Raw genomic sequence first — 16,848 nt, 5'->3', positions numbered from 1 at the left:
TAAAAAAAGAGCAATGCTCAAATATATGGACACGAAGGCGAAAACGAAGTAGTATCAAATCTTTTGCAGTACCGGTAATATGCCCACCAGATCACTGACCTGTGATCACGGAACCACGGCACGATTTTTTTGAATGACGTCATCACACAAAACCAAAAGTAAAAAAAGCAATCGTGCATAATTTTGTGATTGACATTAATTTAATCTCTATTTACTAATTGCGAGAAGTCAGTGCACCATTTCGAATCGAAAGTTTTTTTTACCGATATATATATTCACATTGTAGGGCATTGATGAGCTTTCAAGACCCGGTACAGTTATTCAATGCTTGTCTAACAAGTTATACAGCCGAACAAATTCAGAAAGATATAAAAAAAAAAATCAATACAAAAAGTCTCCCACAATTCGGTTTGTTAATTTTTAAATTCAATATTTTTTTATTTAGATCTTGACGTTTATCCCATACTCCTTGAACCTGTACCGTATGCATCTGCTGCTACGAATCCGGCCATAATTGCAGGAGTAGCTGCCGCCGTTCTTTTCGTTGTCATAGTAACTGTGCTTACGTCAATATGGTGTCGTCATCATAAACGAAGGAAGAGTGGTAAGTACCAATGCAGTAACTGTTTATATTTGTTCCATAACCAATGTTGGCTTTCCATGCTTCTTCACCCCGAAATGCAATTTTTACAGTATTTTTCTATATTCTGTATAGATAGGCGGTGGGACACACCCCGCAAAATGGGCGTAGAAAATTAAGGGGGACGTGAAGCCTTTTAAAAATTTAAATAGTTGTTAGATTTGATACTGCCCACCTTATTTTGAATAGCTACATTTCTTTATTGATTAGAGATTGCGATTGCATCCACGTATTTTCGGCGTGTTTGCTAAATAAAATATACTTCCGCCTTACTAACTGCTATTTGTAGCTTATCGTTAGCTAGGTATTATTGAGGTGGGCGTGACACTTGGCAAATTCTAAAAAGGGGGCGCAGCTTGAAAAGTTAGAGAACCGCTACTATGAAGTGTATTATCAGTATGGTGAAAAAATAAATTATAATGATTACTACTGATTTCCTATAATTAATTTTGATTTTGCAAGTTGCGTCCTCAATGCTGCTATCCTCATGCTTTATTTCGTGCATTCAATTTACGATTTTTATTTTTTTTAGCTTTGGACTCTGCGACGTTTACGTTTGGCAATCTGCCTGATAATGGGTAAGTTGACTTTTATTTTAGGCGGTTTCACTCCGAGCAGGGCTCCCTAAAAGCAGTCATGTACTTTGTTATGGTTTGCAACTTGACCCTTGGTTAGAAAATAGCGCGTTAAAACTTAAAAATATTGAGGTAATTCAATCGAATTTCACAGGCATCGTAGTGTATATATAAAACGCTCTATCAAGATAAAAATATGAATCGATGAAATGAGCCGGGATTTACGATAAATATGACGGTTCGCGCGACGGTTTTCGCGCAAATGGCATAAAGCAAGCATTCGGAATTAAGGATGAGCATTTCGAATGAAATATTGGAATCTTATCGAATAGTAAATTATTCGAATCGGGTCGGACGGAAATTTCGAAGCGCCGCCATCTTGCTTTTTTTTATTCGACGAAGGTCGAGGCGAATTCTCCAGTTTTCATTCTTATTGAAGCAAATTTTCAAAATGCAATCCTGACATAAATACTCTTTTCTTTCTATTGAGTTATTAATGAACATTGTTTTGTATTGAGTGTGACAACTCAGCGAACTGACTTTTAGCTTGGGGGAATCCATTACAATAAAAAAAGGCACATACAATTATGTTTTTGTCTCACTTCAGATATCTTCCAATTATTCGAAATTTGATTCAATTCGGAAAAAAAATATTGGATTCGATTCTGAAATCATAAGGTAATCAAAAATTCCCAAATTCCCAGAAAAAAAGGAATATATATACTTCAAAATTTAACATTTTGACGTCAGATCGTAGATATACCTGGCATATCAATCATCTTTTATTTCAATGGTATATCCATACCGTCACGCATTTTTAAATTCTCATTCAGTAATTATAAAAAAAATATAACTCCCTGGATAATAAGCGTGACCGCGATTTTAAACGAATACATCGAAAACTATGAATTATATATGAGATTACGTGAACGAATATGCACTCTGAAGTAATTAAAAATATTTTAGTGCAAGTCGAGGTCCATAAATACAAACGAGTACACTATTTTATATAATGGATATGCGCATTTCCGTAAAAAAAGTTTATTTTTTTCAACTATTTTTTTCCCAAAACCAATCCATAACTGTAAATCATTAAAACGTGTAATAAGTTGGTGCTACGTAAAAAAATGTATATTTAATCAACCTTTCCAGGTAATTTATGTTACCTCCGCCTATCCCATTCGTATTAGTATACCATTCTCACAGATGAAATTTTTTTTAAATTTTCAGTTTACAAGTATATTACATTACGATGCGCGCTGTATCAACGGCCATACTTACAAATATATATTTCGCCATTTTTCTATCTCCATAATGATACAATACAGATTTTTGTGAAAATCGATTTTATGGTACATCTGATAGCCAATGTAAGTTATATGGCATCTCCGTTCCTGAGTCTAATTTAGTTATTTTCGATCCACCTAACTCGACACGCCTTTTAGTTAGTTAATGTTGGTCAAAAATTGATTTTTTTAGCGTGGTGCATTGACTAAAATAACTTACACATCGTTGGATTTGTGAGAGTTGTATAATGGACAGAGCGGTTACTTATAATGTAGGGCTCTCCTTCAGGTGCTTTTAGGTATAGGATGAGTCATAATTGAAAAATAGCTTATATTTTTTTCATATAAAAGTACAGCGTAGAGTACTAAATAATATAAATGTATCAAGTGTACAACGGAATTACAGGTTTAGGGCTGGTTTATACCGGTATATACGAAGTTTTTTAATACACTAAGATTAAAATAGATATTTAGAGATATAGCTTTTAGTAGGAGAATGGGGAAAATTATTTAGTGGCTGATTTAGTTTACGGTTGTTTAGATTCAATTTAACAAGTATGTTGGTAAAGTTTCACTTTGAATTTTTGTGGATTGTTTCCCGCAAATGATACCAACCCATTATCGGGAAATTTTGAATATTTCAAAAGTTCATAGATTGAAAATTACGATTATCTCAACCTGAAACAAAATGAATGAAAACAAGAGTTTAGAATTCTTTTTGTAATATTAATTATCATTGGTGAAAAAAATGTGATAATTCACAATTGATGTAACATATCCTCATTTCTAATAGTACTACTTATGTTCTAATTATCACGTAAACATATAGACAAACTCCATTTGCAACTTAAAATTTAATAATAAGCACCAGAAATTAATAACCTCATTTGTAACAAAAGGAGTTCAAGTTTTCTATATCACCAAATGACAACAAAATACAATTGGTCTGAAAACACTTTTACCAAGCACGACCGTGGATTCATTCAAGCCCCACGCTAAGCTGGACAATGTTCGATTGTAAAATAGGTTATCGATTGATATATAGACTGCGCTTTTGCGTGTTGTCCGTTGGTAGGTGTAATCAGAAAGCCATAGGAATATTGTAAATATATGTATTTCATATATAAGGTTTGAAGAATGATAGATGCAGTAGGTAGTGAATTATAGTGGGATGCCATTTCTAACATATATAAATGAATAGAAAAAGGCTCGTTCCATTCATTTTGGTGCAATTAGGGTAACAATTCACTTTTTATTGTGAGTCGAAACTATGATTTCTTGACAGCAAATATTGTGCAGAGTTGCGTAATTACTTGATTCAAAATATTTACTTTATTAGGGTGATTTTACGTAAACTAGACATTGTTGACGTACGGAGGGTAAACATCACGTCACATAAAGTGACGTTAGCTCAAAAGTTCCTTTTTTACAAAATCAGCGGCGTTCATTGTATTGGCTGAATGAATCAACAGTGCGGCCCCCTTACCCAAGTTGTATGACGTCATGCGATACTGTTTTGTTTCAGAGTAAAAGATCAACCATGTTTATTTGAATAGTCGAACGTCTTAATTTAGGTTTAACTATGGCCCATACTTGTTCTAAGATCTTCGACCGGGAATAATAAAAACAAGCCTATTTTGTATCTTCAAATCAACCCGTCTCTAATTTCAATCTAAGCGAAGTAATCCCTTGCGAAAACTACTCCTGTTATTTATTCGAAAAAATAAGCCGTCAGTTTGAATAAAACGATTTACATTGACGGAAAACAGTTTGATGTTGAGCCGCAAGGAGGTTGGTAAGGCGGTAGCCATAGTGGATGGTAATAGAAGCAACACAGTGTAAAGTGATCGAATTATGAAGAGAAGTTATATTCATTTGCTGATATCTGCAGCGTTTGGTAGGCAGTGCCTCGCAGAAATATTGTTTTGATTGAAAACGTGGCTGTTTTATGTCACTAAAGTGGAAATTTTGACAGTTAGGCAACATAAACAAGAAACACAATGAATAAAATTGTAGGGATGTTAATAATTTTCAACGTCGATGGAAAAATCAAATCAGGCATTTGAATACAGTTAAATTTATATTTAGTCAATTCTTATATTGGGGACTATATCAAATAATGTTTGTTAATATAATTTAAATTGCCATTTTGTGCAATTGGAATCGTATGGGTAAGGATAGATAGGTATCACGTGCTTCTGATTACCCTGAAAAGTGATAGGAACAATGTTCTGTACTGATTTGGTTTCTGCGTGACTAACTACTTATCCTGCTTCTGTGCCGGTGGATCTGTATGTACATGTCGAGGCCAATTTGATATAAATATACTTTTTTTTGTACAAATTTCAAAGTTTGACGTGATTCTCAAAAGAATATATTCAGTATTTCTGATTAAAATATCTAAACATTAGGAATGTATACGAAGTGTATTAAATTTTCGAAATCAATGGAAATTTTCGTATTGAGTTTAAACAAAGTTGTAGAATTCTGCAATGACTAAAAACAGTTTATTTGCAATTAAATTTAAGAGACTCGATTATTTTATCAAAAGAACTGGATCGAAGTTTCTTACCTTGAATCATAAATTTTTCGTATATTCCATTAAAAAAACCAAAATAAAATCGATTTTGAGGCTGGTGATGCAATTTTGTGTCTGTGAGTGAATCATTCTCGTACCATACTTATCCTATTGGCTTTTAAGTGCGATTTATCCCTCGCCCATCTGTGGCACATTATCGATCTAAGGATACATTTTTGCAAATTTCAGTTTTCTATTATCTTCGTGTTCCCTGTCTGATATCCGAGAAGGGTGAATAACGTGTGGGTTAACCTTATTGTTACATTCTGTTTTCGGTATATTGTATTCCTATATAAAAACGGATTCGCGTCTAGAAAGGGTTTATCAAACTTTCCTTTTATATTGAAATTGGAGTATAAAGCTAACGTGCGATGAATAAAATTGTTTTCAAGTTATACTGAAAAACTTTCAAGTCTGTAACGGGGTGGTCTTATTTTATTATAGTTTGGTTTTCGGTGCAAATAACTGAATAATATTTCAAATCCGATTATGCAAAGTAACAATAAATTTATGTTAATTCTAAAAAAAACTCAAAATACCATTTTGAGTCAATATGGGAAAACGCGTGTGGCATTATTTCTTTGTATTCTACGTACAGTATTGAACTTTCTCCGTAGTTAGTTGAAAATTACTTGATAGGTGGGATACTGAGATACGCTTCAAATGATGAATTTTGTTATTAATAGGTGTAGTAATAATATAGGATCTTATGGTATATCTAGTTTTTTAACGTGATTAAGAAAAAAGGAATATGTTTTGCAAAATATTCAAAAGGTTTGTATAAATATTAATAGTGGAGTTAAATTGCATTGAATTGTTTCGGTATAGTTTTTTTTTTCATTACATGGGCATGTGTGACGGGAGAAAAACCAGAGAAAAAAAATAAAATTATAGTTTATAGGAATTGGCCTACTGATTCCTCATTAGGCATTTATATTGATAATGTTTTCAGTTATATTGTTCTCATTTATAGATTTGATTCCCGTTCACGAACGAAATCAGAATCTCCTTCTCATAAGAGTGTTGAATCTAAATCGTCAAGCAAATGTAAGTACAATATTTAATTTTTAAATTTTTTTTTTCAAATCAACAAAAATTGAGTAGTGATCGTAGGATATATTGAACCAAATTCATTTTCGTACCATGATACGTTAGTGATAAGGATCTTGATGTGGTCTACTGCCAAAAGTATAAATATACCATACTGTTCCTTCAGCGTATAGGATATTAACATTTTTGGGTTCATCAGAACAGTCCTCTCGAAAATATCTTGTTAATACCCACAAAGTATTTTTGATCAGAGTTAGAGAAAACCGACCAAAATCATAGTGGTGGAGATATCACAAAACAAAGAGGAATTTTCTTTCGTGAAAAGAAATTTGTATTAAGACAGTAAATTTGTTGTGATGTCGCTTATAAGGCGTTTTAATAGTTTTTAAATTGAACAAAATTTTATTTCGTTTATTTCTAGTTCGAGATGAGAAACTCGGACCTCTGGCAAAACTCAAGAAGAAAATGTGGAAAGCTGATGTCGAAGTTGGAAATCATTATTCCAGTACTGAAGAATTAGTCGGACTGGGACGAAAAGTTTCGACCAAACAAACATCAGAAGTAACTGAAATAGACAAAAATGGTTAGTTTCTGTAGCTAATTTCGTTATTTGAGCATATTAGATTACCTGCTCGAAGATATTGCGAAGACTATATAATGAATATACATTATAGGAATTATGCTTTCTATTCTTGTGTTAGTTATCGTGATCGATCCAGAAGCTTGCTTCAAAATTTAAAATAGAAAAAATGCACTTCTCATTTTCCAATAAGCTGCTATATGAGTCATTCTGTGCTTTTGATTTTTTAAAGTTTTTAATTTTAAAAAATATGTTACGTCACTTTTGTCGAAAGGGTCTAATATAATCAAAAATCATCAAAAAATAATTTCAAATCTTGGGTTAATACACGAATATTTCATATTTATTTATCTGCTCCTAGAGAACCTGAAAATTGTTATTGACCAGTTTATATGGAAATCCAATTTCGTGTAATAAATAAACCATAATCAATAACACGCAAAAGCGCCAATAATCAATATTATCCATTTTATCCTTTGTTACAGGTCAAACATTGATTCGGAAGATCAGTCGTGCTTCAGATGGCAAATTCCATGTTGCTGACAAATGTAAAGCACCTTCAAACCAAGCTATTGACGCGGAGGAGTCAGAATTATTGATGCCACAACCACAAGTGCCACACAAGGCCGGGATGATATCTCCTTCACGTAGTTCTGAACTTTCTCACAGTGTGGAATGGGATCCAAGATCACCGCTCTTACAACACACACCCAGAGAAACTCCGGTCCCAGAAAATGGAAGCGAATCGCTTGAAATCGATTGTAGTCATAGTGATATCGAAGTTCGTTACGTCAAAGATGGGCGTGGCAGAGTGCGCTGTCAATCAACTTCAATGTCAAGTCTATCGGGGCCGAGGCAATATAACACACATGGTCGACAAGTAATACCATATGAACCACACTTGGACTCAAGTTATGCATCCAGTGCTGAATATCATCAATCACCTGCCCCCTATACAAGGCAAAGTATGGTGTCCCCAGCGCCCCACATGCCCCCATACGCGCAATATGTTCACTTGCGACCCGACAACAGAAAAATGCACCCAGAATATAGGGTATCGTCACCACCCCGTTTGACTGACTATAATCCCACCCCCGCGAGTCCGCCAAAATATCGGTATCACAAGCATTCCGATCAGCCCGGTGGCCATTATCACGTTTCGCCGAGAGACAGCTACACTAATCCCTCTGAAAGACTGGTTTTTGACCCGAGGTACACTCGCATAGAACCGATTTATGAAGTAGGACCGCACCCAAATATTCCTCCAAATCGTCATTCATCTTTTGTCATTGATACCAGGCGGGAGCTGCCACACCATTCACAGCCCCATCGGGCAATACAAATTTACAGAACTACCGGAGCACCTAAGGATGGTGTGAATTATCCCAAACCATTGTGGCACGACCAGAGCGCTTCACGTTACCATACTTTACCGCACCAGCCCCAAATGGTGCAAATGTCTCATGCCGGCGCGCCACGCCACCACAGTGACTTGGACAACGTGGAGGCGTCACTTATACGTCATAATGCCAATGCTGCGCCATATTCAACAACAGCAGGCGATATTAGAGGGCCGCCGAGTACAACAAACACAAACAGTCTGGGACGATCGCGGCGAAAAAGCCACGAAAAAGAGACTGATAGTCCGCGCAGAAGAGTATGTTCCGTGGACGATTTAACACGGGAAAATCCACTTCCCGCCAACACAGCACACGTGACCGAAAGATCGGAATCACTCGATCTGCTTTCTTCACAACAAACAAAGATGTCGAACAGCAACACGCCTCCGACATCACATCCCGACAAGGTAAGACATATTGTTTTTTATCAAAGCGGTATAAAAGTTTGTTTTCTTACTTGGGCAGCATATATTAATAATATCTTTCTTTGTCAGGACAGGACGGGGGATGGGTCTGATAGTGGAGACCACGGAAGCGATGTTACCACCACGTCGTCTTCCACGAACTCTGAAAAACTTCCGCGTGGTGTGTTGACGTCGCGACACTCAGATTTACGCGAGGAAAATACGCTTCCAGAACAAAAAGGTAATTTCAAGTACTATTCATTTACCTAAATGTCCTTGAAGGTATTTCCTTGGAGATCCGCGATTTTTTTTTTGAGCAGCAACATATTGCATCAAATACTTTACACAAAAACTACTTCTTTTTCAGCCGACGTTACCAAAGTTGTCATCACGAATCCAACGTCTCCAGTCCGAGAAGATGATTCTTCTGCGGTTTCATCTTTACCGCCCCCTTCCGAACCTGTGATACACAACGGTCGGCAGCTGGAGGTCACAAGCAGTGGGTACGATAGTCATAACACGAGTCACGCATCTGACTCTCCCGCCCCGTCGTGTTCGTCACCTAACGTCATCACCAATCGAACGTCATCATGTCATGATAGAACTAGCACAGCGTCATCAAGTGATAGGTAGTTTGTTGGTTTATAGATTCTTTTTGGTGTGTTTAATACTTTCTCTTTCAGTAGAATGATAACGTAGTATATACTATTTTGTGTTGAATGTTATATGTTTTCTATTTTTTCTGCCTATTTGTCCACCATTAAGTAGTTAACTACAATTCAGAAATGTATATATTTTCAAAATGAGGATTAATTATTATTAAATGTCTTCAGTTACAATTTTGTTAGCAATAGGCCCAACAGGGTAACATTTTTATATAAGTTTATTCACTATCACTCTAACCAAGCTTCTGTGTAAGCATACAGTTTGGACGATTATGGACTAAATATTTTTATTTTTTCAGGTCGCGAAAAGACACCTCGTCCGTAGATGAGAAGTATGAGTGGGATTCTGAATTTGCGATGGAAAGTGAGATCTTAGAAGCGTTGAGGCACTTTGGAACACATAAACGTACGGGGTCGGTTTCACAGGTAATGTTTTGTTATTTACAATACAACTTTATGGGACAATCCTTTATGTGCATACTCGCCGAAGTCGGATGTTTTCGGTCCATTTTTCGGGGTGAAAAGGCGATCTTAAAATTTTATTTTCTGCGGTTGCGAAAAAGATTACCTGACTTAAAAGTTTTAGGTAAATTTTAACTTTCAAGCCATAATATTTAAACATAATCAAGTCAAGGATCTACAATTTTTCTTAAATATATCATATCTTAACATTACACTATTCTCGTATTTATCACAGGCTTTAGTGGACGAAATTCAGAAGTTGGGAATGGATAGCGTTCAAGAACTAGGAAAAGACGATTTAGCAAATCTTGAAAAGACAATTTTGGATCATCGTGATAATTTAGTACAATCACCTTCGGTGGATACAAGTGATATGTATACTAAAGAAAGCATGGAAAGGAGGTAAACTCGACTGCTTCTTATTCGTGTTCATCATGTTTACAGATTTTCAATAGAGTTGAAAAGCCGCTCGTTGGAACTTGGAATATAGCATAATCAAAACTAGGAAACCCATTTGGGCTCATATTGTTTGTATTTAAAAATAGTTCCAATAAATCCAAAGGAAATTTTTGTAGGCCAGATTAAATTAAATTATGGGTAGGTATATAATATATATAATAAATAATTTGGTGCATAGGTTTAAAAGTGTGAACACTGATATATTAATGTATGTGGTGTGTGTATATTTAAAAACACATACCGATGTATCTTTGTATATTTGGTGTAAAATCCCGGTACAGTTTATCTATAACTAATTTTGTTGTTTGCATATATTATATTTGTATATATTTTGTAGATGTGCGGCGTTGAAGAAAGAATATCAAAAATATCAGCTTGAGCAGGTTTCATTAGGCAAGAAGAATCCAACGTCACCGGATAAATCAAGCCCAGCTATATTTGCTACTGCTCCCACCAATACCTAACGCAATTATGTCTCACTTCCACTGTGCTTTCTTACTATTATTATTATAATTCATTAAAATCATTTTCACTATTTCAACGAAAAAATAAATTTTTGTTCCATATTTGATTTGTGTATTATTTGATAAATTAATTTGGGAGAGCAATGCAAGCGGGGGTTTAGTTACAATATATATGCAAACAGTCATTCATTATTTCATCAGAGAATAACTTTTATCACGCTTGCTGCACAAGCATGGTGCTCTTCCAATTAACTCTAATTAGGGATAATTATTCATTGTTTTAATTAACCAACAACAAATAGTGGTAAGAATATCTCATACATTCGTAACTTTACTGAAGAACATTTCGAGGGCTATGACCCATAGATGTTCCTGTCAATGAGGAGGTAATGCTTCCTCCGCCACACATGGAGTTGTCCAGAATGTTCCTCCCCAATATTTAGTCATCTGAAACTGTGAATCTTAAACGTAATAGCCTGAATGGGGGAGTTGACTTTGATGACCGTCTAGTCGTATCACTCCCTCCTGTCTATACCAAATTAATTTATTACTTATTGTTATTTTTATTATTACGATGACTGTTATTTTTGGTTGACGGAAAAATAAATCTCTCTCTAATCGGACGTGAGACGGTGTTTCGCCGTGTGATTGAGCCGTTTCGTCGGCTTTCCTCTTCCCTCGATTAATATGTAAATCCTATCCTAGCACCAGTTTTTTACAACATTCTTCAGACACCAGCATCTGACAATCATTCGATCGACTTTGTGTTTCTCGCCACACGTTTCAGTCAGGCTATGAAAGAAAAATACACCTCAACCTAATTCAGCCATTCTCATGAAAAATAAATCAAAGCTTGTTCGTTCACCTGCGACTAATGATCGAATGCAAATTTTTCTGTTTATTAGGACCCCTTTGTCAACAACAAACACGATAAATACGGGCTTGTGTCTTTAGTCAGCAAATCACCGATGCGAAATCCATGCGTCTATAACGATCAATTGACTAACTATTTTCATACTCAAATTATCCCGGTAACCAAACTGGACAGGCCGATTAGACGATTCAGAGTTTTAGACATCCTGTCGGCTTTTTTATCACCTGTATATATATGTAAATTGAAATTCCCTTTCCTCATATTGCACATTTACAGACCAACAGAGTAAATAGCACACTGATCGTTGACTGACAATCTTCAACACACGGTCAAGTTAAGCAACGAAGATTTAACGCTAGGTTCATGAAAGAGTGCATATGTGAACGGTCACCACGTTTGTGAATAATTTTCTCAAATTCTTATCAGTAAACTATGGGGAAACGATTTGTTTCAATACTTGGTGTCAACCAACGACTAACTTATGAACATATTGCGTGCAAAATTCATGCACTATCGCTCCCCTAGAAATTCGCTACAGCGAATAAGCTTGTTTTTCTTTTTCTGCGACGCGCTTTTTGCGTTCCAGCGCATGCGTTTCGCATTCATTACTGTTTTTGCTTGTCTGCGCGATTGTCGCAAATTTTCTTGCTGCCGAATACCTTTGTTTGGCTTAAACTTTCGTAATAATGTCAATCGGAGTTCCTATTAAAGTCCTTCACGAGGCGGAAGGCCACATTATCACATGTGAAACAGCATCAGGTGAAATATATCGTGGAAAACTCATCGAAGCTGAAGACAATATGAATAGTCAAATGAGTGATGTAACAGTGACCTACAGAGATGGAAGAACGGCTCAACTTCAAAATATTTACGTCCGTGGAAGCCAGGTCAGGTTTATGATTTTGCCTGACATGTTGAAGAATGCTCCTATGTTAAAACAGCAACGTGGTGGTAGTGCTGGTAGAGGAAAAGCTGCTATTTTGAAAGCCCAAGTGCGGGGCAGAGGAAGAGGTGGTTTTAGTCGAGGAGGCGGAGGGGGATTCAGAGGCCGCGGTGGATTTGATTCTGCAAGCTTCAGAGGTCGTCATTAGGATTATGAATGGACCAGTCACTTTGAAATCATTGGATCCTATTTCAGTACTTGTTCAACAAGTGGCTTTTGAACTTAAACATCGACACATGTCTCTCACTACTGCAGTTCATAATTTTTTATCAGGAAGCTGTTCTGAATGAAACAAATATTAGCATGTTTGGGAATTCTTGCTGAATTTAAGCCTTTTTCTGTCTTTTCCAAACCTTAATTTCGTAAACATATTACGGTACTTTTCTCATCCGTGACATCCTGGTCTAACTATACAGCTATAGATCAGTTTTCCTAAAAACAATGATTAATCATGGATACCTTTAAACTACTGTTAATTGGTGATTACTTATTTACATACTGAAAATGACGTGAGATTTATCATACGCCTGAAGTGCAATTTGTAAATCTAGTTCATGCTTTGTGAACATCCTATGTGACTGCTGGTTATCACAGTAGACACTTGTTTTAAAAGTGTTCTTTTGGCAAATATTCGATCGTACATCAATTTTGTATCTAGTTCATGTACCTTGCTAGTCTGGCTGTGGAATATTTCAGCCACTGTTGCTTGTCTGATTTTTAATGGTAATTTGATCATTATACTTTACATTCTTGAATTGATAGCATGTAATTAGCAACGCAAGCTATTCAATACATAGTTTTTAGTCCGCGTGGTCAAATTTGAATTGTTTCTACTGTTGGTTTGACTTCATGGACTAATTGTGAGATTGCGTATAATTTTTTATGTACAAATCTGGCCTACAGGTTGTAAAAAAAGATATGTGATTTATCCACAGTGAACAATAGCCTGTTTAAAGCTACGCTGCCCTTGACTGGTTGCAGCTTAGCAATGTTTCATTCACTTCAAATTTATTTATTATGATATTGGAAAGTATTTTTGAGTATGGGATAGATTGGCATGTTGAATATCTATATCATGAATCGAATCCATTTAATCATCCTAGTCTCTTCATCCATTTTTACACTTTTGCTGCTCTGATTAAATTTCTGTTTTTACACATTTTTTTTGAGATATTGTTATTTGTAAAGAAAGGCGTTGTGTGTTGGGTGTTCTAAATTTATGGTTAAGATTTTGTAGCCAATGAAGTTTATACTGAATATGGTGATATGTGTTTTTAAAGCATAGTGAATTTCATTACGGTCAGGGGCGGGTTATGCCCCTTTGGTTCCCTACGCACTGAAGACTTGATGCCCCCCTATGTGTAATATAATCATAAAAACAATAAGCCACATAAGTGTATAAATAATCACAACCAACAGTAAATAAAACAACTTTTACGAACATTTTTAGGTTTTTTAACTGCTATGTATAGCCGATATATATATATAGGTCGTTTACTGCCGATATGATATATCGGCAAACGCGCAATATCGGCTGAGCTCTAATCCTGAGGAAGTGTGACAATAAAGATTCACGCCTCCAGTCTCAACGTGAATCGAAATAAATACTGAAGGATACAAGTCACAACTGTAGTTTGAAATTTTACCGGTTTCTAGTAGTCTACATCAGGGTGGTTCAAGGTTGCTAGATTAAAGGACGGCAAAAACTTTTAAGGAGGTCTCGCGAGCCGCAAGACGGAGAAAACCCAAAAGTGATCGAAATATCGCGAGTTTTCTTAGTTTAAATTTAATAAACAACGAGAGTTTACCGTTCTAATTAGACTATTATTATGTTGTATAGGTGGCGTTTTTTTTTAAAAAGAAGAAATATAAAGCCTTCAGTTATTTTAAAATTAATTCCCGAGAATTACCGTTGTATTTTCCGCATCTATCATTTCCGTTTGATGTCGCTTCAAATTATATTCTTTCGTGACAGATGTTGCTTGAAATCAAACCAGACACTGTGTGATGGACAAGGAAATACGTTTCCGCCGTATTTTCCTTGGGTTACTTTTCTTGTGACACTCATTTTATTACGAATTGTTATATTTGAGTAATTTAAAAACTTGCAGCGTGAGCAAGCTTAGTGCCATGTCAAATAACAACGTTGTTAGTTGGTATTTCCGGACCTAGCTAAAAAAAACTGGATTGCGCGGCGTTAAGTCGGCTCTGCATTTCGTCACTACTGTCACATGGCCCGCGCTTGAAAACAGAGGAGTGTTTTTACTAAAATAAAGGCACAAAGCGTTAGAAAAAAAATTTTGAATCTTGAGATCCCAACCCCAGTTGAAATAGCTAAAAAACACATAAACGTTCCGCTATTAGATACAAATATACGCTAAAATTATTCTGTGGGTCGCACGGAATGTATCAGCTTGACAGGGTTTGGACCACCCTGGTCTACCTTATCAAAACACTCCCGACTTCGCTGACCAGTAGATCGTTGAAATGCGATCGTGGACCCGCAACATAATGGAAATAGTTCATTGGTCCAATTGTTGAAGAGAAAAGATTTTTTTCAAAACAAAAATGCAGCAACAAGGAGAATCCTAGGAAGAAAAAACAACAACAATTTAAGAAAACGACTCATAGTCCTGTGTCCAATAAATAAGTTTCAATGTTTATTTATAATAAATAAGGTTGATATGATACTTGACGAAGAAAAAAAATAAGCGAACATTTTGAAGTTTTAGTCGTCTGGTGAACTCGTAATATTTTGATAAACACCGATAAACTATATCAAATTCAGCTCTAAATTTGCTTGGTGCCCTAAGCACGTGCCTATATTGTTTAATGGTTAATCCGGCGCTGATTACGGTTAAGAGTCGCAAGACCCACCGACTGAAGCAATATGTAAAACCGGGGCATTTTTTCGTAGCTTGAAACCCACGTTTTCCGGCCCCTGGTCAGACGCCCTAGCTGCTACTGTCCAACTTGGCAATTATAAATCTCAGCCCCCACCTCTCTTTGAAAATTTCTGGCTACGCCCCTGATGTACAATTCAAGTGAAAAGACTTATTGGTCCTAGGATATGATTAACATGATTTTGACAAATTCATGATTTTATATTGTTTTTTTTTGTGCTTGATTGATATGATGCAGATTTTGGGAGAGAACAATTGAATCATGATCGTCCACACATTCAGGTTCAGAAAAAGAGAAAAAATTTCCAGCGTCGTCTCGATGATTGCACAAAACGTAAACGTCCATTTCGACGGCCAGCATACATAAATGTAATATGTTTTAACGAGACTAAGAAGAAATACGTTAAATCAGCACAAAGTCGTATTACCAAAAACCAATCGTATTTGGATTCTAAGAAGATAAAGATCTGATCGTCCGGCTTTGATGGATAGTCCTGAAATTTAGGGTTGCTCCAAAACACAAAAATAAGTTGTATTTCATATTGTTTTCTGCACTGTGTTAATTTCTTCGGTCGTGAGCTTGCTATATTTTCACTAACATTGGAATGGACGATATCGTAACTTTATTCGACGATATCGCAAAAGTGAATTCATCAACTGCTTTCGGCCTTGGTAAAATAATGAACCATGGTTTTACAAATGTTTACCAGAAACTGTTGCCAATGATGTAAATCTTCATTTCCGTGAAGATCATAGTTTCGTTACTATTTTACCGTTATTAGCAAATAGTTCAAATCCGATTACTCAAATATTACAGCGTACCTCAAATCACTTATCTGAGATGAGAAAATAATGAGATCGTTCGACTGTCGGCGCATGTTGGCCGTGATAACTTCCGGATAATTTGGTCATATAAAAAACGACATGTGTCAGATTTTTAATTAGATAAACCATTGACAGCCAAACCTAAGGTTTTATCCATCAGTCTTTATATCACATATACTTTATCATTGCAAAATATTCAACGCTGATTTTGAGAAAGTTTTGAAGAGTTGGCGCTTACAAACTCACTTGTTCAAAACTCTTTTTTCAAATCATTCTTATTTAAAACAATAAACCACGTGCCACTCACAGGCACCGATAGGTAATTTTAGTTTGGGTATCTATTTTCGATTATTGCAACTAAACGTTCTCGGACGACATAATGACAATTAAGTTATTTGATTTACAACCAATTTTCGGAAGCACCAAAGCCTATATATACCTAAGCACAACTAAAAACTGACAAATAACATGCAAAACTAAAAAAGTGGCAATGGCCACGACCGTAAGGCGTAGATATATACTACCACACTTGACTGAGCGAAAGAAGTGTCTGGGTGGCGGCTTAAATTGCAATTGTTACGTCATTGTTAACTTTTTGCCGTTTGTAATTGTTACGGAACAAGGAAATCTATACTCGGAGAAACATCCATCTCAAAAGAAATATAGAAACTGCTAATGAAAGGCCTGATGTTTTGTTGTGCCAGAAGATATTTAACCCGTTCAAATTGATAATGTGCAAT

General features: G+C 35.8%; 1 protein-coding gene and 1 pseudogene across 4 annotated transcripts in view; both read left to right on the top strand.

The window, feature by feature from the left end:
• LOC120330818 (uncharacterized) overlaps positions 1 to 10,665 on the top strand; it is a 46,513-nt gene extending 35,848 nt beyond the window's left edge. For 3 of the 4 annotated variants that reach the window (XM_039397762.2, XM_039397761.2, XM_039397763.2), the window contains 10 exons: positions 446 to 604; positions 1,173 to 1,218; positions 6,053 to 6,126; positions 6,551 to 6,712; positions 7,195 to 8,516; positions 8,604 to 8,754; positions 8,881 to 9,142; positions 9,478 to 9,604; positions 9,876 to 10,042; positions 10,437 to 10,665. In XM_039397762.2, the coding sequence (XP_039253696.2) occupies positions 446 to 604; positions 1,173 to 1,218; positions 6,053 to 6,126; positions 6,551 to 6,712; positions 7,195 to 8,516; positions 8,604 to 8,754; positions 8,881 to 9,142; positions 9,478 to 9,604; positions 9,876 to 10,042; positions 10,437 to 10,563 (2,597 nt within the window). In that variant the 3' untranslated portion in view covers positions 10,564 to 10,665. Of the gene's footprint in view, positions 1 to 445; positions 605 to 1,172; positions 1,219 to 6,052; positions 6,127 to 6,550; positions 6,713 to 7,194; positions 8,517 to 8,603; positions 8,755 to 8,880; positions 9,143 to 9,477; positions 9,605 to 9,875; positions 10,043 to 10,436 lie in introns of those variants that run through there. The other variant, XR_005567893.2, reaches the window with a different exon arrangement.
• A 1,351-nt stretch (positions 10,666 to 12,016) lies between these two features.
• On the top strand, positions 12,017 to 13,659 carry LOC120331009 (small nuclear ribonucleoprotein Sm D3 pseudogene; annotated as a pseudogene).
• Positions 13,660 to 16,848: the final 3,189 nt, after the last annotated feature.

Source organism: Styela clava, chromosome 6 (assembly GCF_964204865.1).
Source record: "Styela clava chromosome 6, kaStyClav1.hap1.2, whole genome shotgun sequence".
Classification (NCBI taxonomy): Eukaryota; Metazoa; Chordata; class Ascidiacea; order Stolidobranchia; family Styelidae; genus Styela; species Styela clava.
This window is presented reverse-complemented; position numbering and strand designations above follow the sequence as displayed.